General features: G+C 28.6%; 1 protein-coding gene and 1 long non-coding RNA gene across 3 annotated transcripts in view; one reads left to right on the top strand and one right to left on the bottom strand.

Annotated features, from left to right (window-relative positions):
- The first annotated feature begins 2,462 nt into the window (after positions 1-2,462).
- LOC114122393 (inositol-trisphosphate 3-kinase A) overlaps positions 2,463-24,878 on the top strand; it is a 206,944-nt gene continuing 184,528 nt past the window's right edge. Inside the window, exons 1-2 of one of the 2 annotated variants that reach the window (XM_050203144.1) lie at positions 2,463-3,697; positions 15,380-16,122. In XM_050203144.1, the coding sequence (XP_050059101.1) occupies positions 3,211-3,697; positions 15,380-16,122 (1,230 nt within the window). In that variant the 5' untranslated portion in view covers positions 2,463-3,210. Of the gene's footprint in view, positions 3,698-15,249; positions 15,317-15,379; positions 16,123-24,878 lie in introns of those variants that run through there. The other variant, XM_050203149.1, reaches the window with a different exon arrangement.
- LOC126550872 (uncharacterized) lies at positions 11,087-15,387 on the bottom strand. Its single transcript, XR_007604924.1, has 3 exons — positions 15,293-15,387; positions 14,687-14,834; positions 11,087-11,374 (listed from the first exon to the last, which is right to left on the bottom strand). It is a non-coding gene; the product is annotated as an uncharacterized LOC126550872 (long non-coding RNA).

Here is a 24,878-nt window from a genome sequence, read left to right on the forward strand (position 1 = left end):
TATGATTTATGTATATTAAATTTTTTCTGTATTTGTTGTATTGTGTAAAAGTGTAGGTACAGCTGCTTGAAATGATTCAATAAAGTTTATTAAGTATCAATTAAATTTCAAATTGCATAGAAAATAATTGTAAAAATAGTAATAATAATAGTACAGTATGTAAATATTATAGTACTGTGAATATTTTGTATTATATTATTATAATTTAAATAATTGTATACTCGTAAGAACAAAATGTGTTCATCTTTTAATTAAATGTGAATTAAAATACTCGTATATCTGGTTAATTATCATTCAAATATTAGTTTATATATTGTAGGTATTTTCGTATATAGAGAACATATAGATTGTATAGTACCTATATGAATCAAAAAAAAAAAAAACAATACTCATTAAATAATTTGAAGTGTTATTTTGTTCGGTGTCACGAAAACTGGCGTGGTGCAATATAGTTTGTTAACTCTTATATTATGTGATTAGATGTAAAAATAAATGTTACACCCCTATAAGGCCACAAGGCACAAATACACCACGAAAATTATTTTGGATTGAAATCTTGATATAGATGTGCAATTACACATTTCAACTGAAATGTTTCAAATAGGTTATCTAGTTGATTCAAAGTATTTATGGTTTTAAGTTTATTATAATATTTCAAGAAGACTTTATACTCCCAAGTCCCAAGTGTTGTTTTCATCTTACAAAAGTACAATATGGCAAATTCGCGTTTAATGTAGAATTAATCTTATGTTGTTAGTTTTAATATTACAGTGAACAGACCTATGAAAAAAACCTAAAGGTTATAAGAACATTATCTAATATACCTATACAATGTCATCACTTCTTTACGAATTTACTGTATTTTAAGTGATTAAAGGAGTACCTCATAAATAATACAGAATATAAAATGTTAAATTTATGAATTGGTGTTTTTCTAAATGATAAACAATAATAATATTATACATATACGTCAGAAATTAGTCATGCGCGAATATAATAATATTATACCACGGCGGTTCCTCAATGTTTGTTACGTAAACTTATTATCATTTAGATAGTTGGATATTGTGTATAACATCACCTATATTTACATAAATTAAAGCTGTATTAAAACGTGTTGATCGCATTCGTTACCACCGCGTATGCACTGTGCAGTAGTGTGCACACTGTACAGCTCACATATTTTAATAAAGTCAATGAAGGAATAAGTAGATACTATATTATATTATAATTTATTACTATAATATTATTATTATACTCACTAACAATAATTTTTGTGATTGCCTATAAGTACTTTGTGAGACCGTAATCTTACCTATTATATTATATTATATTATGCCCTAAAACTGACTAAAACATTATCATCAATGTGTGTTTAGTGTATACTTCAAAGTATTCATAATATCATAATATTGTTTTTAATCTATATGATGACGATAATGTGAAAATCTTTATAGACTCATAATAGGTACCTACGCGTCCCGCGTCTGGTGCAATATGCTAGGTAATAATCTATGTCAAAATGATATAAAAAAACTCAAAGAATCTTTGTCCATTTTTAATAAAGCTTTATATATACTTATTATTATTATTATTATTAAGAAACGATTGAAATGTTATATTGTTTTTTTTTTATTTTTTATCGACACCTATGCATACTTCAAACTCGATTTCTAAACGATCGAGGGCAAACAACTGAAAGGTCTCAAAATTCAATGTTTTGCTATATAATGTGTCAGCTTTCGTACACTGGTGCGGTAAGTACATGGAATACATTTGTAATCACATGATTATTTAACTGTGAATTAATGATCGATTTGATATTCCTCGCTATCGCGTATAGGTTATGAATATTAATGATACCTACAGATTATTTTTTTTTCCAGATACTATATATGTTATACTCTGTCGATCTGATGAGATTGATATTATAGAATCTATACGGACTCGTTCAACTTTAACCGTAAGACGAAATGAAATCTGATCATCTGTTTATGTTATTCAATTATTTTAAGTTTTAGCGCATGTTCGTGCTTTGTACAATTGACCTAAGTATATTGTTACAATATAATATTGTTGTAGACGTCTTTGTAATTTTAATATCGTGTTATTGACAATGTTTTAAAATCATGTATATTATGTATGATCATGCGTCCAAAATACTTATGCCCGTTAAATTTATCAATTATTAATAATTGACGGTCGTCATTAGTTCCGCGCGAAAAAGCGTATTAATCGTCGGGTGCTTTGCCGATTCGTCGTGATACCTCCCCATAAGAACCGCCGTTCGCCCCGTCCAAGGTCGCCGCCGGTGCGGCTGTCGTCGGCGATCGGTCTGTATCGGCGTCGCCTCGGGCCGTCGCCTCCGCCACCGCCGAGCACGCGTTCGCGCGCGCGCGCATTCGCGCCGTCTCCTTGTCCGATTTCGCAAAACGCCCAGTGAAACTGGTTCGGCGCCGCCGCCGTAGAACACGCCGGCGCGCGCGCATTCAGACCATTCAGTACCGCCGTTACACCGGTTACGCGCGCACACGCGTGTTTTTCCCGAGACTGTAATCTGTCGACGCACGCGAGTCCCCGCGGTTCGTGTAGTACGTTGCAATACCCCTTCCGATTAATATATGTATTATTAAAGGGAGCGTTTGTGTTCGACATTTCGCCCACCACCATCCATCGAGACGAGAAAAGTGATAAAAAAAAAAAAAAAAATTAAATTAAAAGTAAAAAAAAAAAAAACGAATAATCTGCGGCGCTCGCGATAACCGCAGCCGGCATCTCGTGCGGATCGCTTTGTGCGTCGTCGTAGCGTACGATTAATATAACAATCGCTTATTATTATAATAATATTATTATTATAAAAAACGGTTTTCGTGCGAGTCTCGTAACGCGCGATCGACTGCGTCGGCGTCGGCGGCGGTCGAGGAGAAAGTGCGCGGCGGGTCGTATATGTGTGCCGGCGGCCACGGCGGTCGGCCACGGCGGCAGCGGTCGGACCGATGTCCCGAGTGTTAGTCCCGCGACGTCGTACCTGCAGCGGCATCGGCTGTGTCGTCGGGGGTGGTGGTGGTGGCGGTAGTGGTGGTGGTGGTGGTTGTGGTGGTCGTCGTCGTCGTCGTCGCCGTCGCGCGAACGGCGGCGGCGGCGGTGCTGATAGTGGCCGCAGCCGTCGAGACGGATCGCGGTCCACAGGATCGGCGAGGTGGACTAGCGATGTCGTCGTCGCCATCGACAGACGAATTTCGGCGGCGCCGCGGTAGGCGCACGGGCGCGGCGGCAGTGGCGGCCGCGTACAGCGGAGACCAGCGACAGGCGACGCCGCCGTTCCCGTCCGTGTGCCGTCTGGTCGAGAAGTACACGATGCTCATCGAACGCCATCGGCAGAACCAGCAGAACGGATCGAAGGCGCCTCCTGTCCGCGGCAAGCCGTCGTCGCCGTCGTCGCCGTCGTCGTCGACCGCCGTGCCTGCGCAACCCAAGGTACTGTCCGGCTCGACGGTCAGCGACGAAGACGCGGCCGCCTGGAACCACCTGCTGATGGACGGCGGCGGTGGTCGTACAGACAAAAACGACCGTGTGGACGGCGACGGCCGCGACGTCCACACCTACGGCTGCTACGACGACGACTACGACTACGACGACGACGACGACGGTTGTGGCCGACGGTTCAGTAGCGTGTCGTTGGGCAGCATCCAACCCGGTACGTGCGCGCGCGCGATTGCTGCAACTGCCGCCGCCGCCGTCGCGATCACCGCGAGACGGTCGCGGCGGCGTCGGCGGCGGGACGGGGAGGAGATAAGTTGCCGGTTACCACGTGCTCCCGGCTATCGGCGACCGCGCGCGTTCGTAATAATAATAATATTACGCAACGACGGACCATGTGTCTCGGACGACGGCCGTTTCCTTTTCTACTTTCCGTTTTGTCGATTATTCTGTACCGTTTGAGTTCACTGAATTAAAATCAATAATATTAAACCGATCCGGAAAAGCTTTGGAATCGATTGTCGTCCGCGATCAGTGTGCGTAGGATTTTTCGGCGTTATGTATTTTCGTACACGTCATCCTCCGTAATGAACGTCACTGCTGCAGACGTTGACGTACGCGATTGTATAATCTGTCGCGTTCGTCTCTGCGATGACAACTCTCATTACGCGATTGCCGTGTACGAAAAAAGAACCGATATACAGGAAGGTTAACCTATAAGCGGCACGCCAATCCCTTGTTTTTCTTTACTATACATTATTATATGCACTTATTCAAAACAAAACTCATCTTTAGGCATACATTTTCAAAATCCACTGAATTGACGGTGTTCTGTGGAGGTACAAACTTCTATTGTACAAATGGGAACTCTTGTTTACACTGTAAATTATTTAGCGGATAATTTTTCCGAAAATTCTAATACATCGAAATCAAAATTCGAACGAGTAGTTTTTGAGTTATTTTACGTTTAGGATAATGAATTTATATTAATTGAGGTCTAAAAGATCGGGAGGCTATAGGTAGTGATTTGAATAAAAGTTCGTATCGAAACGAGACATTCCTCATGAAGTCTAAGAAATTTCAAAATTTGATGTTTTCATGTATATTTTAATAATTCTAATATCGGAATTTTGATAAATTCATTACTAAAGGAAAAATGGGAGCGGGCACGTTCTGGATGAATCACTCGGTATAGTTATATTATGTGATTTATATAATTGTAATAATACGATTGTTATGTACACTGCATCATCAGTTACATATTATACAATGATATTATGTGTTATTATTGTTATTAGTAAAACGCGAGTTTCTGATTGCGTTAGGTCATACGTATACGTTACAATATATTAATTTACTGTATATTTCACTAGCCCCGTGAATCGGAAAATGATTATTGAAAATTCATTTATTAATATTGTGAAAAATAAAGTACACGAAGATTTATTGGAGTCGTGAGTCGTAAATGTTATTACGATTGTTAGGTACGACGTGATTGGTCGATTGGTGATTCGTTGACTTTGGATGCACGTTATTAAATTATACTTGTAAAAAAACGTCAGGTCACATCTTATTCGTATTTAAAATTGCTATTTATTACGTTTTGGAACAATGTTTATGTTACAGTAGCAAGTGGTTAATATTTTATGATATTTTTTTAATAATTTCGTGTAAATATACGTTAAAAAAATAACACTATTGGTGATCAAAAGTTTGATGTATAAAGACTAAAGAGTAAGGCCCGGGAAGACGTATAGGCGCATAATTTGTTTATCAGATATATAATAATTTCACAATAAATCAAACATGTCTGTCGCAGCCTTTAGAATATTTTTCCACTTAAAACTAAAAAATAAACCTTATCTAACTAGAACAAAAATATCTTCAATAACTTACAATAATTATTAAAAGTTTTAATTATTCGAGGCGATTTCGAAGACGATAATATATGTTTTTGGCAGCATGTATTGTCGTCACATTCAATCATAAATTGAAAAGAATTATTTATGAAGCTTAAAATAAAAATTTAGATAAAGATCAGTCTGTATTTGTAAAATAATATATATATATATATATATATTCTCTGAAATAGTTATTAATACATTAAAAAAAATTAATATAAACACGTGATATAAATCATAATGGATATTTATTAATTATTCTTCGTTGTTATTTATATTACTAAATTTTAATCATCATTAGTTTCGATGTTTCAGTCATTAACTGTTTTCGGTATAATGTATAATATTATATATTTTGTTTTAATATTAATTTCATTCGTCTAAAATATTTATTTACAATTAATTAATATACCGTACACATTGTTGAAATCATTAAAATTTGTCACACCGATGTGTGGTATTTGCATACCAATTTAGTATTCGTAGTTTCTAAACATCAATAATTCTGACAGTTAATGTAGATACCTACATAATAATATGAATATGTGGGCTGACGGTTGATATTTTACGGGCTTTTGTTTACGGACCTTTTTGAGTATACGTGATATGAAAACGTTGATTTCAAATATTTTCTCTTATTACATTAAATTATACACGGTCATTATAATTATAAAAACTCACCAATGTAATCTTAAGTATTTAGTATTTACCTGTATCTATTTTGTTTTATATTATTTAGAGTATTTTATAAAATAAGCTTGTGTTCGAAGCATTTTCAAATTTTAATATTATTAAATTATTAAAGCTTTTTAAATTAGGTTTTTATATTTAAAAAAACTACCTTCTAGCAATGTGCAAATAATGTTTTAAATTTTAAACCAAATAATGTATATGCTTTTTTTTAGAAAAATTATGAAAAGTGGATATCGCTTACTGCGGTATTCAAATTTAAATAATTCATGAAACAAAATTATTGAGTACTTAAGTATAAAAATATTGGATATCATAAATTTATGAAATAAAATGACAAGCACAAAATAAATACAGAATAATCTATGTACCGCGTACCGAAATCAATCAAAATCTTTTAAAAATCCATCATATCTGTTGTGCTGCTATAAATTATAATAAATAAATTATTTACTAAATTATTAAATCCTTATAGTCTTTATAATATTTTCTGATTTATAAAAATGTAATTAATATATATAACATATATTTATACATATATTTATTATTTATATTTCAAAAACTTCAATGCTGATTGTATATTGCGTAATTTATCAATTATTATAGTTTTTATAGTATTATACTTCAATTTAAGCTTTTAATTTTGAAATTTAACTAATGAAACTGATAATACGATTACTAAATTCTGAGTTGTTTAAAATTAAAACAACAAAAAAACTAGTTTGTTTTTAATTTTTAATAGTACAACTACAGGATTGAGGTAACGTTGTGTAAATATATTCAGGTTACTTGTCACGGTAATTGTCCCGTATTTATTTTTTTTTAAATTCATTATTTAAAAATATATAATTAATAAAATATTTAACAATTTAATCGTACATATTTTTCTTTGATATTTATTAACTATATAAATATAAACTACAATAAAATATCATAACTAAATTTTCAAGAGTCTTAACAGATTAAAAAATAATTGAAATTAAATAGGCACGTACTTATTTGAAATATTAAAAATTAATTACCAATATATCTAGCCTATTGTTACGTGTTTTATTATTATTCGTGTACTTTAATAATAATATTACTTTTTCTTTGAATCATAATTGAATGATGTTTCTTATTGATAATAAAAGATTATATTGTCAATAAAATATTCTATTAATTTAATAAAAATCAACGGGCAACCTATGGATTTCAACTTAAATTGGATGATTTTAATGTTGGTTTATGTTTTTTAATATAACAGTGTGTTTTCTCAGCATCGTCCATAATTTTTAATACCTATATACATACCCATTACACATTTTGTATTATCTTTTGAATTAACATAGTACTGCTTAAAAGATTTATGTTTTTAATTCTCATAAAGTTTACTTTGTATTAACAATATAATACAAATAAGGAAAAACCGTTACCAAGTTTTCGTGAAATATAAATTGCATAAAAACATGAATTAACATCCATAAAGATAGAATATTTTAAATAAAGACCGGTATTATGAAAATATATTATCTTGCATTATTATAAATTATTTATTGAACCATTATTATGTTTGATCGAAATATGTTTTATTTTGATTACGTAAAAAATATTATTTGATGTTTTTAATAAATAATTATATTATATTATTAACAATATTATAATTATGTAAGTGAAAGTGTGACGACAAAATATTTATATTAAAATATAGATCATATGAAAACATTACCAATATTACAATAATCTAATTTTGATAGTTTGATTAACTAAATTTTTTAAGAGTTCAAAAATAAATTTCTGTTGCTATTTCAGTAATTATTTTTTATACAATTATTAGTAATTATTGTTTATAACATTTACTTGGGTTATACTTATTTCATATAAAATAAGTAATAACAATAATACTAAATATCAATACAATGATTATTTCAAATAAGAAATTTAAACTAAATTTTAACATAAATTAAATTTATGAAATAGATAATATTAATTAATAATAGGTACACATTATACGAGTATATAATTTAATTTCTAGTCTTTTAGAACTACATATATCATAAAGTTTTAATCGAACAATATATATTATAAGATACAAAATAGTTTGTTTTTTATGAAAAAAATACTTAACTTATATTTGTTTAATCGGTATAGAATAAGTTTCTGACATCGATTGTTTAAACATTTTATTCATATACCTTGTACTAAGACGTTTAGTCTGATTATTAAAACGCATGTGTTGTGCTGTCGCCTACCGTAGAACGATCGGTTCAATTTAGACCATCCGCTCTTTACACAATTTCCCCTCGATTGTAACGTGCAGTGCATATTGTTGAACGACCGACCTTGCCTAACCTAATACTGCTATATTATATATTATATCGTTGCTACAAAAGCGTTTCACATAGGTATATGTCGTACATCGCAACAGTGCAGATGAACTGAGGTTGCACTTAATCTGTTAAATGAACTGAGTTACATAAATAGTGTTATTAATAATATACTTATTACATTACAGAAACAATTTTAAAAAGATATTCAAAAAAAAAAACATAATTTATGTACCAAAAGATTACAATGGATATTATAACATCCAACAATTTGTTTTTTTTTCACAAGTAACTAGTTAATTGTAATTATTTTCTGTAAATTAAACTCGTTTTAACTATAACACTAATCGTAAATTTCGAATTTTGCTGAAATCGTCAATTATCATTAGTAATACAAATTGTATACTTATTGTATATCTTAATATAATATTTTCTGGTATTCAGCAATTTCGTGTAAAATATAGTAATGAAATACTTAAATTTTATTTTAGAATGTAAAAACTACGGAATAGTTTTTTTTTCTCATAAAATTATACATCGAATATATATGACATCAAATCAATTTAGTTGTGTAAAAAATGAACCAAGAAATTTAAATATAATATAAAATCAGAGGTATTAGTAATTAGTAATTAATATTGATTACAATGAAAAAGAACAAAGGTCGAAATAAAATTCACAACCAAAAGTCAACTTGTTTAAATCAATTGAGTAAAATAAACTGAACTTAGCAAACAAAAAATGGTTTGTACTATAAGTAGAGGTCTTTGGTTATGTAACTTGTATAAATATGTATTACGAAGAGAAAAAATCGACTATTTTTCACGAGTCGTTAGTTGCTTCTCCGGATGCGACTAATTGGCCAAAACGTCGTTGTGACACGTGACTAAATTAAACCAGAAGTAATACAATTATAATGCTACATTAGTACACAAGAGGTAATATTTTTCTTTAGCTGAATATCAATAACTAGTGATATATATATATATATATTTTCTCACGACTCTAAGTATTTCTTACACATGAATATTTTCACAGAAATTAGATTACACCTACTTTTTTTTGTATGTATTCTCGAGTTCAATTCCATTTATAACTTAATTTTTAATTTTATCATTGTACGGATTTTTACTTAAAGATAAGTGCAAACATGTAATTTTTTTCGTATAGACATATTTACTGATAGCAATTTTACCGACCGTATGCCAATCAACTTAACATTAGCCTTTTATATAATCTTTTTATAAAGAAATTATTATAGACGATGATGCAGTTAAATTTAAATTTAAATATATTCAATGCATTTAAATAGTTATTTAAATATATATCTTTTTACGTGCAGTTTGCATTGAAGCTTTAAGTAATACTATACACATTATACTAAATCATTTAATTATTGTAATAATCATAATAGCACAATTTGGAAAATAAATAAACGATATGTCAATATGTTAAATTTATCTAGTTTTAAATTTAAATTATACTCAATTTATGATTTTTTTTAGAACTGCTAAAAATAGTTTAGGATTTTTAATTCTTAAATCATTTAAGTCAAATACATAACTGGTATAAAATCTGGATCCTACTTATCATATTATATTTATAGCCTATTTAAATTAGTTTAATATTTAATTTTAGGTACTCATTATTTAAGTTATCGTTTGCTAATTAAATAAATATAAAATAATATTATTATTTATTACTCTTAAGAAATATATATATATATTAAAATATAATATAATATTATATAGATTATAAAGTTATAATACAAATTATAAACAATAAATTAGCTTAATTAAAAATAATTTATAATAAAACATTGAATAATTACTTTAATGTATATTGTATATTTGTTTACTATACAATAGTATAAAATATAACAAATAGTAGGTATTATACGGTATTAAAATTTTAAAATACTTTTGAATTTATACATTTTATTCCAACAGTATTAATTATTGTATTATCTGTTATATTGTTATTTATTAGTAATTAGATAGAGTATTATACATTACTTATATATAATTAACACACTTGTGTGTATTACTCAATGATTTTTAATTCGTTTATGAGGGTTGTTTAAAACTACGTATGATGCATTTAAATCTTTATAATATGACAATTATAAGGTGTACTTACAGACATACCTACTGGCGTATTTAGGAAGATTTTCACATACATTTTTTTATACCACGTAGTTTATGTTGTGTTATAAAAAATGTAAGAATTTTATATTTGCATTAAATTGTATTAAATAAGCATTCACAGATAATCATTGATTTAATTAGATATAGCGGTGCATTTTACTTGTGTCAGAAATATTATAGTTAGTGGGTAAGTTGTGTTCAAATATTGTCATAGGTAATTTGCATTTTTATTTGAGGATAATTATTCAATATTTTAAAATACACCAAAACATTTTTATAAAAAAATTTGGAACAACTACCAGACAACCCACCCCGTCGTCTCAAACGTAAATGGCCACGTGATCTACTAACCAATATCTAAACACTTAGGTTCAATTTGGAAGTAGTGTCGATGGACGCCTCCTTCTCTCAAGCCATAAAAATCCTTTGATCCCATTTACTTCTTGTGTTATTATGTATACAGATTGTAAATAACTTTTATAAATAAAAAAAAAAAAACAATTTGATGGGGGAAAAAAGGTGTAGGTAATGGAATAAAAATAGCAATTTTTAAGTATAAAATGTCAATATGACAAAACTGCAGTCTTTAAAAATGTACATTAAGAAATTTAAATACAACTAAAATAATGTTCAACAAGAAGTAACACTTATACAATGCACTTTTTGATGACTAATTGTATTTATATTTTTAATTAGATAACCTTCATACTCGGATGGACTGCATATTTAAGCATATTTAAGCGTCATTGTGTGCTATTTTTGATCCTATATACACTGTTTACACGATTAGTGGTTTTGTTGGTGGTTATATAAGTTTTCCATCCTATTTTGATGAATATTTTTCTTTGACCTGGAAACACAACAACAAACCATAGTTTGTGCTTAGCTAAACTCGACATGTTGAAAATAGTATTTATATGATTTAAGATAGTACACAATTATTATCTTTTATTTTTCTAACGTCCATTAGATTTATAAGTTTTGAGCTTAAATGCAATTCGTTATTTTTTTATTCATACTTTAATTATACTTTTAAGAAATTATGAAAACAAACGATAATTTACCCTATTATATAAATATAATAATATACACTATATTTTGTAAAAATGTATAGGAAGGCATGGATGTTATCAATTTATTGGATAATATATTTGTGAGACTCACTCATTACTAATGTTACTAATGAAAAATTCGTTTAAATTTTGAATTAAAAATGATATTTCTATTCTTAAGTCTGAAAATGTCAACATGTGTTCCAAAGCATGATGATAAAATTGTTTTAATAAAGAAAATTCAGGTTGATTACAATTTGCTTTAACTTTTAACAAATATTTTTTTTTTTTACATTTAGGTATCCAAATTTTCTACGGAATTTATTATATATTTGTTATTATAATTCTGCCTCTATACGTCCATAAACTATGTTTCATTATTATTAACTTTCGAAATTGAATAATTTTTTTATGTATATTTTTATTATTATAATGGAAGTCTAAATTAAAATAACAAAATATTTTACCTATAAATTACAGAATACAGAGTAAAGAAAACTAATTTTGTTTTTTGTTTTTAAAGTTTTTCAAATTAAATACTTTTATACTCGAAAAAACTTCTTGTTTTTAGCCTTAATATAAATCAATTATAAAATTAATTTCTCATGTCATTTTTAATTTATATATTATGAACAAGACATAAGTTCTGAATATTTTGATTCGATAATTATTTATTTATACTATTTTTGTTTGATTTGGTTTCAAAATAAATGTCTATCAACATTTGTTTGATTGTATATTTTTCTACATTTTTATCATATTTTATTACAATATTATCAAATTTTGCAAAAGCTTTTTAACATTTAAAATTGGTACTTCTTTTTTGGGGACAAATAAAGGTATGTTATTCAACCGTGTAGTTTTTTTGTGATGCATACAAGTTCTTTCATCTTTAAGGATAAAAGAGTATAATATATGGATTGTGCATTAGACAGGAAATATTATTTCCTGTGACATATTTTTCATATTCCTTTTCAGACACACGTCTTATAAATTATTGCAATACCCTTTTTTATTATTTTGAAAATATAAAATCTTTCTATTTGATGTCTTATTACACTATTGCAATTCTGTTGAATAATTTAAACTATAATTTTGTTGTAAATAAACTTTGACATGATATGATTATGAAATGTGTAATGATTACTCTGTAGTTTTTATATTTTTAATTATGTCACTAAACCCTTTTAATCAATTTTAATTTGTAAAATACAAACAAATAACTAAATTAAAAATTAAAAAGTTATGATATTATGATGTACCTATCGCTTGATAAACTTATAGGTATCTATGATAATGATAAGAACGATTATAAAGATCATAATTAGATATCGGACTTATTCAATTGGTAAATACAGTTTGTCATATATTTTGTAAAATACATTTATTATAACCTGATAATAACTATAATAATTTATACCTACCTATACATTGATGATTAGAGTACCTATCTTGGGTAAAACATCTGGGCAATCACAGACAAAATAATTTAAAATATAACCTATTTTATCCTTCGTGGTTACTAGTATATCTATTATTAAGAAATAATATAGGGAGCCGAGCTCATTTCTGCACTCTAAGAAAAATATTTGTCCCCATGTTTTAAACAACAACAGAAATAGTATATTACATATATTTTTTTTTAAAAAAATGAATAGCTAATGATTCCTATATGAATTGTTTATAAATTTTAAGGGTCTACAAAGACGGACCATGTTTACGATTTTTTTATTATTTGGATAAAAATAAGCAGTTTGGATGTGTATTTTTAAAAAATATCTGCGTGATGATAAATTTGATAACAATTTCCACGGTAAAAAATCAACCATTTTTGATGTAACAGTGACAGGTACCTATAACTTATAACTAAAAATTGTGTAGCTACCGCATTTATTTTTATTTGTAAGTCGAAGTTTACATTATAGGTACATTTTCTAAATCTAGTATGTGTTTCCAAAGTATAATTTTGATTTAAGACGCATATATATTCGTCTCATTGATAACATATTAATTATAATAAAATTATAATTATATAGTTTATTACTTTTTTTAACCATATAGTAGGAGTTTGATTATGTAAATATTTTTTTTAAAACTGTAAATGTTATTATATTCATATTTATTTTAATATTTTGACAAGTTTATCTACCTAAAATATTGTTCTTTAATCTTTGCTAATTTTACTAAAGATATTAAATAAATAATAGAACTTTAGTCTTTAATACAAATCATAATATCATAACAGTCGTTCTAAAATCAGTGTAATGACTATAAATAACAGACGACTAACTGTTTTAACATTTCGACAATCACAATATTGTTATAAAAAATGCTATCAAAATTCAAATATGCTCTAAGTTTAAAATTGATAATTGTAAGATATAAAATAGAAATCACTGTTATTATTAGATTATCTGTTTCATGTAATTTGGGTTATGTAAACATAAACAATATCTTACTGGAATTCAATAGTTATATTTTTGACGAGTAGCGGTGATTTCTGGGTATTTAATCTAAACGAGTTACGAGGAACAAATTTGGAAACAAATTAATTTGTTTGATACAATTAGCTAATTAATTATTAGCTAACGATACATACGATACACACTAGCTCGGTTATTAATTGTAACTTTTTTTCTTTTTTTTAATTATTACGTTTTATTCGTACATATTTTATATTAAAATAATAGTATTTGAGTATTTAGCAATTTTTTATTATTCAACAATTTTCGAAGGAGGAGGGGTTGGTGTAACGTATCCCACAGATACGCTACTGTTATAGTACATATTAACATGTGTAGTATAAAGTATATTATATAGCATAAATAGGTATTAAAGTAATGATAAATTATGTTGAAAATGTTATAAAGTTCTATAGGTATATCAACTAAATTGTCATTAAATAAGAAACTTATCGAAGATTGTTTTTGAGTGTTTTGACTGTATAATAATATATTGATCAAACTATATTATTTACCATGACTTGTTTTATTTGACTTACAACGCATGTTTATCTTTATAGTATGTACATCGATAGTGGAAAAATTAAATGATAAACCCCCCGACATTTTCGAAATCGATATTTGAACTTATAGAATGATAAAACTCACTTTTAAGTAATGTAACCCTCGAGGCTTCACATAATTTGTTCAATGCTAAATTCAATTTTTGCTCGTTTGAGAATTTAGTGTGACCAACAATAGCGAACGATTTATGGTCAAGTAGTGATGTATAAGCCACACGTATTCCACAACTATACTGTAAACGAATTAAAAGTTAATTTCAGTGAATTAGTGTAAACTCTCACAGTAACTTTGCGCCGCCGCCGCCGTTTTAATTATTTCGCAACTCACTGCTGCCAACCGACGTAACACCCTTGGAAAGTATACTACACAACATCCAATACTGGAAATACCCACATAACGTACCAATATGAATATTAAAATTCTTATAAAATCGATAAATTACGGTTACAAAGATGGTATAACAATATTTTATAATTTCCGCGACGTTACGCGTCGTTCGGCCACGACCGTGTTATCTGCAGTGGTCACATTAATGTTATAATAATGGTTTAATAATACTGTTGTTATAACAGTGTTTCGCGACACTTTTACCGGCCGGACCGTACAAAGTGTTCGCGTTTCGTATATATGCGTGTTTTTAACGACGATAATAATAAATTATAATGGACCGTACGAACGACGATCGTTTACCGTTTTTTCGAATCTCGTCTATTCGTATGTATATTTTTTTTATTATGTTTTCACGTGTATTCTGACGAATCGTCGTTTTGTGTGCAGGTAGCGACGAAGACGAAAAGCTGACGACGAACTCGGACGGCGGCTGCAGCGCGGAAAATGCGCGGTCGCAGCTGCAAGTGGTGGTCAGCCGGTTGGAGGTCAGCAAGACCAAGGTGAAACGAAAACGGCGCAAGTCGTGGACGGGACCGGTGGGCTGGCAGGGACCCGGCGACGGGACGGGCGGCCCCAGTCGCAAGGGCCACAGCCTGGACCAGGGCTACGAGACTACACGCCACCACCACCACCACCAGCAGCAGCAGCGAGACTTCGAGGGCAGGCTGCTCCACCAACCGCCGCTGTACCGGTCGTTCAGCAACAACGCGGACGGCGACGCCGGAACGGTATTGTTCAACGGGTACGATCCGACCGACGGCGCGGCCCCCGTCAACGGCGGCGCCGGACGGCAGTTCCGGACCCCGTCCGTGGTGGTCAGCGACCACTCCGAGGACCCGGTGTCCTTTTCGTCCATGTTCACGTTGGACGATCTCGGCGAACTCGAGTACAGGCCGTCCGCGGGCGACTGCGGTTTCAACGATTCGTCGTCGGACTGCAGCGTGGCGAGCACGTGGAGCGCCTCGGGCAGCGTCATCAGCGTGCTGGACGCCGATTATTCGTTGCACACGCCCGAGCGCAAGATATCCGGATGCAGCACGTGCAGCACGTTCAGCGGCGGCGAGTTTGACGACGCGGCGGCGGCGGCGGCGACAGCGGAGGCGTTCGGCCAGACCAAACCGAGGCCAAAGGTCAGTGTTTTTATTAAATGATAATAATAACAGTATTATAAATGTATAGTATAATTGCACTAGTATAATATTGTTAAGAGGTACTCGCCATACTTATCGGCTAAACTATATTTTAATTACCGTTTTTAAACTACAAAACGATAATAATATCATAATGTGCACTTAGTAGGTATAATGCTGAATTTAAACGTTTGAAGACAGTATAGACTCTCATTTTCTCTTACATCCCCTCTTAAAACGTGACTTGTTCATCAAAGATGTCTTAGGTTTTCTTTGATTTTTAAAACGTAGAGCATATTACGACGAAATAATCCGAAATACTATTACTCTAATCACTCTTCTTACCACAGTAGTTATTCTGACTTGACCATTTTCAACAAAATATTATGTATTTATTGACATTTGAACATTTCGAACAACAATTGTTAAATGGACACTTTTTAATCTGGTTCAGAGGTAGAGGGACCAAGTCTCACAGCGTCGTCTCCTCTTTAAGCTATATGTACAGCTAGATATAGCTGTATACTTAGTATATATATATTTATAACTGTACTAATACATATACAACTATCTGGGTATTTGTTCGACTAGATTTAATTTAAAAACTATTAGATGGAGTTAAGTCGATTTTTTAAATTGTTTTTTATGGTTATAGAAATAGCTTATAGGTTATTAAATAAATAACACTAGCTGTGTAGTCATGCATTACCTGTGTATGATCGAAAATAATAATTAATAAAAAATAAATATAATATTATAATGCCGACGTCGTTAAAGCCATTTTACTAAAAACTTAACGTTGATTCATTATATAATATTGAATTATAGTCACTTATTGGATGGTTTGGTCCATATATTATGCATATTTTGTAGGTACCTATTATAATATAATATTATACAATCATATCATTGACCGATGCTCTATTATATTATGATGGCAATAAAAGCTTTGAGAGGCTCGTTCTAGGTACAATTTTAATGTATTTTTCGTAGCGTGTAGACTTTGAACTCTAATTTGTCATCTACATTGGACCAAGAATTAAAAATTAACGGTTTGTCGATAATGATCGTGTACCTATACCGAATAAATACATAGACGTACGCGTATCTAGAAACATTCACGTCTGTTCGTAAATGGAAATTGTTTGCTATTATTGTTATCCATATATTATGTTTGTAAGCCCTTTTTGTCTTTTGATAGTATGATGATTTATTTGATTAACGCGTCAACATCGTTTTAAATGTGGTAAAACGCAAACGAAAGAAATGTCTAAAATGTGTATATTTACATGGTGTACAGTATACCATATACCAATATAGGTATACCGTATACCTATATTTTGTTTACTATAATTGTTATATTTATCTACTTAAAATGTTACAACCGAATCACTACGCGGCTTTTGTGTAAAAAAATTTATTATTTTTAAATACTTGAACCATATTATACCTAAGTGTTAGGTTACTTTTTTTTCAGAAACCAATTTGCTAGAACTATAGGAATGGGCATTTTTATTTATCTATATTATATATTATCTACCTATATTATTACACTGAGTGTTTCTACAACAAATATCACCATATTATAGTCAAATAAAAACAATCATTATGATTAGTATGATACTAATAAATATATACATAAAAATACTAAAAACTTCATTCTTTTTTATTTTAAAAACAAGGGTTTTAAATTTGTATTGCTGAATAGGTATTTAACTTAAAAATGTATTTCCCATAGTGATCATTGCAACAGCATTTAAACTTTACCTCATTGGTGCCATAATTATACATATTTTTTGCCCATGTGCCAATTTGAAAACATATGATCCAATATGGCTTCATCCTTCGATGGATATAAACGTGAATTGCTTGATATTGACATGCAATTATGTATTAACAGGAACGAATAATGATAAATTTATAGTAAAAAAATATAGTGTAGGTATCTACATGGTTTTGACAATGTTGTTTTTGATCTAAATCACTGAGCAATTTTATCCTGACATTTTCATACTAGATGTACGATGAGTGTCAATTGTCAGTGGCATTGAAAATATAATTATGTAAGAAATTCAAGACTTTTAATAATTATCTATCAAAATAGTATTGCTTTTCTGTTAAATAAAAATTTTATTGTGTTATTTTAAATTCACGCAAACATAAATATATAATATATATATATATATAATTGATTAAAACGAGACAGAAAAAGAACGTTAAATACTGCAGTGCTTTTTAAATTATGAATATTTAAGTTATCAAATTGCCGTCATCCTGTTGTTATATTATAAAATTAATTTGCTTCTAATACCCATATTATGCCATTTACAATGATAGTATAATAATATTGTACTGACGTACTGTTTCGACAATCCTAAATTTTCTATTGTGTATACAATTACACAAGAATCAAAACAAATTATGCTAATTAGATCATTTTTCAAAAATCAAAAGAAGCCTTTTTATTACACAGTAATTGTCGTGTCGTTAGAACGTAAAAGTAAATCATTATGGCATGGCCATAATGTAAGAGTTGCTGCAAATCATAGAAATACGATACAGCTTGTCCACCAGATTATACCTAATAATATAGTAAACCTACAGCTTTATTAAAAGGATTGTAATTATAGATAACTGTAAAATCTATATTATGTAAGTAACAAGGAAATTTTAAATATTTATTAATTAATACATTTAATTATTAAGTTTCACAAAGAATTAATCTAATCATTACGTCTCAATAAATAAGCAAAAAATAGTGTATTTCGGAAGTAATGTCGTCTTTAAAATTTTACGATCGTTTTATTTTTTGCATTGATATAAATAAAACAAACTTTCATTATCGTTAAATAAAACGCCATTTCGAATAAATGTTTCATAATTGTTGTTAAGTTTTAGAATCTCGTTTAACGATTAACGAGCAAAAAATGACCTATAAAGAATTTATTACTGGATAACTATATTTAGTCTTTCGAGAAAGTGGCCACTATTGTATGCATCATTAAATTATTTATTCCTTATTATAATATCTCAATGATGTGTTCATGGACAATTTAGTTTTAACTAAATCAGTTATTAGTTTATTTAATCACGATTTTTTTTTTTAAATAAGTGAATATCTCAAATAACTACTCGTGTTTGGTGAATGTAAATATAAACAACTGTAAAACAAGTAAAAAAACAAAAACACACACACACACACAATTTAGTCGCTCTTACTTTGTCGGTTTAGATATGTCAGCTCCGTCGTAAAAAGCTATGTAGGGTTTAGATAAGCATGTTGTGGGTAATGTTTGGTCTGAAAGGACGAAAGGTCAACGATAGGTAAATTGTTCACGAAACGGAAAACAACTACTGTGATAGGCGCTACATGGGACTAATGAGTAATGAACAATTATATTTTGATATTTTATACAGGACTAACTAGTAGTATTAATGATTTAATCTGAATTATTTTCACTGCAGAATTATTCCCTCATTTATCATTATATTAATTACATTTATAAAAGTACTTATATTGTAGTGTAGATCGATGACGTCAATTTAAAAGGTACCTATAGGTCGTATTTATTTTTCATTCTTATTTTTTTTCTGTTTTGGTAAAGAACAAAACGTTTAAACATAATATACAATATTCATATTGACGATTAGCTATAGTTATACAATGTAGTATTTGTGTAGCTTGTTTGTATTGTTTATCTTATATAGTAAATAATAAGTAATAACCATATAAAATATATAATTTAAAAATTAGAAAGATAATGACGTATATGATGATTATTTTGAGAACAATAATTTATACCGTATAATTTTATCAAAGTTTGAACACAACGTTAATCCTACTGTAATATGTTTTTATCTAATATTTATTAAAATAGTTGAGTTCAATAAACAAAAATATAAAATTGGAAAAAAATTATAAGTACCCAAAATCGAGAAAAAAATATGAATTACCGATATCTATGTAAAATATGTACTTGTGTATGTTATGCACATATTGAACTATAATGATATTCCATTGAACATTTATCTGAATAGTGTGAGGATTTATTTTAAAGAATGTATTTTCTTGTTTTATTGTTTCTAGTAGTATTTTTGGGACGTAACCCATTCGGCTCCCGTTTTAAAAAACAGTCGATTTCCAAACAGTTCCTGACAAAAAAAGGTTTTAAGAACAGGTAAATTTCCAAACGGCTCCGGTTTTTTACAACATACAAATTCATTTTCATTTCATACAGACTTAAAACTGTCTCAAAAGTGGTTTGGTTAAACATATGTTGGTGTAAACACTGTCAACTAAGTAAATTATAATAATTATTTAGAAAAATCATATACTATTGTCAATTGTTTATTAAAATAACACTAAATTTTATCATTAAAAAAAAAATGATAAAAATGCATGTATAAGTAGAAATATAAAAAAAAAATCATACACTGAGTAAATTTTTAGCCATACGTGTTATTTCATTCAATGAAAATTTGTTAATAATTTTCCTAATTAACTCCTATTTTTTAAAAAAAATTTAGGTGTATTGACATGACTGAACTTTAATTTGATTTTTAATTTTTTTTTCTACGAAAGCCGTTTAGGAATTTACTTGTTCGTAATACCTTTTTTGACAGTGGCCGTTTGTGATTCGCTGGTATTTTTTATCTAGTTAATACTACTTATATTTTATAGTGGTAAAAAATAGGAATCTTATAGTAATCTTCTTAATAATTAGAATAAAATAATAAAAAATAGTGGAAAATAAATAACAATAATAAATTATGTTATCAGCTATTATATTAAATAATATAATGTATGTGCAATGTTTTTTGTAAAACTTTGATACCGTATTTTTAATAATATAAATAATTATAGTAATATAAGTATCCTTAGTAATAGAGTTTGAAACTTAAACATCATGTTTCAGAATCAATTTTTGTATACTAATCTGTGACTTTCTCAATGACATGGTACATTTGAATCATACTATATACAGCAGAGGGAATTTTCCAGTTTTATTCCCGTAGGTACACGTAATATTATAGTTTTTACTGTTTTGACATATTAAATTAGTTTTTCCTCGAAGTTCTTTTGTATGTTTACTATAGTATAGGTATTGTGTTGGTTATTGTGTATAGTTATTTTAGTATTACTTTATATTTTACGTCCTAAATAGGTAATCATTTTTAAAATGTTACAACATTTATATCTGTAGACTATATTTTTTATTTAGTAATAAATATGAAATATACCCGTTTATGAAATTCTCATCAGAGTATTTAAAATCAGGGTCAGATCAAAGTTTATCAAAAACATGGCTTATGAGCAAAATAATTTTTTCTAAAATGTTAATAAATATTTAATTTCAATAAAATACAATCTTAAAAATTTGTTTTACATAATTTTTAAAACCTGTCATAGTGCTATAACCTTAAACATAAACATGTTTCACAGAAAAATACATACTTATTTGATTCTTTAAAGTATAATTAAAAATATTTAAAACATATTATTATTGAGTTTATTTTATACCAATAATATTATAAATTAAAAAAAGTGTAATAATATGTATAATGACTATTTTATGTAGGTACTTTTTAAAACAGCCCATTTCCGTTTGGTTTTTATAACGAGACATATTTTAACTTAAACCTATAATAGATGTAGGTACCATTTTATAATAATATATAGTGTGACACTGTATATATACAATAAACGTGTATGTATATAAATACTATTAAACTATATTGAGAAGTAATTCTCTGCTGACAAATTGGTTTAAAATTGATGGTGTAAAACTGTCCATTTGGACACTATTCAAGTTTCACATAGACCATTGCACAATGTATATATAGTTATATAGTATTGTTAATTAAATTTTGGATTTAATATTATTCCGATAAAAGTGTTTTAAACGAAATTAAATATCCCAATATCCGTGTGAAAATAACCAATTTGTGACACCTTTTTCGGACATTTTAAGCCAATTTTTTCGGTTTATAGATAATGGGTTTATAGTCTTTTGAAATGTATATTAGTTAGAATTACAAACGTTGAAAGCATTATAAAAAATAAAAAAATAAACTAACTATTTGTAACTGTAGCATTTTTAATATTTATTTATTTCGGGAAGAACAATTTAATACAAGAAACCCTGTATTGCATTTTTAATTTATTTATCCACACTTTGAACGACTTGCGATATAATTTTTCTGTTATTTTTATTACTGTTGTGTTTTGTTTGTCAGTCATAATTGAAAAATAATTTGTCAAGTAAACTCTAATGAGCACGAGCTTATAGATGAGTCTACTTCAAAAATTAAAAACAATTCTACAATAAGTACAATATATATATTCTAGACGTCATTGCACGTGCCTCCGCACAACTGCAGTAGTATATATGATAATATATATTAATATAGTTAATTAATCGACAGCCACGGGTGACACTGATCATTGACGATTTATTATTTATCTACGGAGGGGGGAGATGGTTAAACATAGTAATTATAACAAAGTCGGCGTTGAAGAATATAGCGTCAATTGCGTTTAATTGAAACAATGTAAGAGCGTAAATATGTTCGAATGACGTAATAGATTGCTATTGAAAGACGAAAGTGTTTTGTGAATATGACGACAGTAGTGATAATTTCAAGCAATGAGATTCGCAATTAATACCGTTTTTCTTTATTGATAGGATTTTATTATCGGAGTAATTTGACCCATGATGTTAATATAAACACTTCAATAAGCGCCAAATATATAACGATAATGGCTGTTATTGTTTTTTTTAGTATATTTATAAACTGTTTATGAACCTTAAATTGTTTTAAGAATAAAAAAAAAAATTAACAATAATAATGAATTTAACATAATTTAATTAGGATATAGAATCTCGTTTGAGGACTGTTTACCAATTTTGTGTTTAATGTACCTACCATTTTGTTAAAACTTAATTGGAAGTCACAACCACAATCTGTAGTTAAATTATCTTACTATGTAAACGAAAAAAATAATAAGTTGATCAATTTACCTTCAACATATTGACATATTATTTAGTTTTATGGTAACATCATATAACCTATGTTTGAAAATGTTTCTTTTTATTGTATTTTAATTCTCAAGATAGTTGTTATGATGAACATTTTGAAATTATAATTTTTACATAGCCATTATTAACTTAAAAATTGTAAAATATTAAAAAAAGAATTTAATTCAATGGTTCAGATAATGTTATTACTTTAAGTTTAATAATAAGTTAGTTTACTTTAATATTTAATCCTAAAAAATGTATATATATTATGCATATTTTGTAAGATATGTAACACATGTGAATGTGGGATTCTCTTAACACGGAGTCGTGATGGGCATAAATATAATCATCACTTTTTTCACGTGTAAACAATAAAAATATAATAACTTGTTACCATAATATATTATAATATACTATATAGATATATTTAGTATTTACATAACATTTTAATTACTCTTTAAAATATTCTAAAAAGTAAAAAAGGTTAAATATTTTGTATAAAATATTTTTATTTTTAAATTGTTTATTTGTTGCGTGTATATTTTTAAATAAATTGTTTTTTTTTGGAAATATTCCAGAAAAAAAAACAATGTTTCACCAAAAAAAATAACTTTTCTAATCTGTTTTTAAATTCTGTGTGAACCAATAAGACGCTCAAATCATATAATATTATACCATACAGAATCTTTATTTATATACATATAAATTGTTCAGGGTTATTAAGATTAAACATTTATGATATGAAAAAATAATTTTTTATTACCGTTGCTAATCATATTTTGGTAAGATAACATCACGATGGAAGTTCAATTTATATGACTTACATATTCAAAACAGTAATATCTAATTTTATAAACTAAATAAAAATATAATTTAGCTGGATAAAAATAAATGACACGTATACCTTTTAATACCATTAAAATGTAGATTTTTGTGCACTACTTTACGAATAGAAAAATCAGAGAACTTGTTATTTTGTATAGTAGGTGTCAACTGTATCTTGATATTGAGTAGGTCACTATAATGTATGTCCTAAATTTGTATTCAATAATAAATCATTGCGTATGATAAACGATTCTGAGCGACGACATATCTGTCAGCCAATAAGAAAATCGTTTAATGAAAAATCGTTATTTTATGTGTGAATATTAATTTTCGTCAAAATATAAACTTTAGATAATAATAAAATATGAAAAAAATGTCGTTAATTCGTCGATTTATGACTAACTTAATTTTTAAATTGTATGATTTATATATATATATATATTTCTAAGGTTATTTTATTGTCTATATATATATTATTTATATTAGTAATTAAAAGGTAGATTGAATTAATTGTTGGTAAAAACAAATTGCGTATAATTATATAGTAATTATCGTTTTATTATTTCATATTATACTACTAAATGTTAACTTATCAAACCCAATAACGACGTACCAAAAGATGACGTAAATTCTTAAAATGAATCTAAGTTTTTTTTTAAATTTATCCGTATTTCTAACTTTCATGAAATCTTGTATTTTTAATTTTCAAGTCTCAGTTGTATAACAGTTATTAATTGAAAATGGCCGGTTCACATTTTTAATCACTAACTAGTTTTTAAATTTTTGTGAATTTCATGAATTTTGAAAATATTTTACGCTAAAAAAAATGTTCGTATATATTTTCAATATTTTTAAATTCTTATAAAAACATTTCATGTGGGATTTTAAAACTTAAGTGCTGAACATAAC

This window comes from Aphis gossypii, chromosome 1 (assembly GCF_020184175.1).
Source record: "Aphis gossypii isolate Hap1 chromosome 1, ASM2018417v2, whole genome shotgun sequence".
NCBI classification, from domain to species: domain Eukaryota; kingdom Metazoa; phylum Arthropoda; class Insecta; order Hemiptera; family Aphididae; genus Aphis; species Aphis gossypii.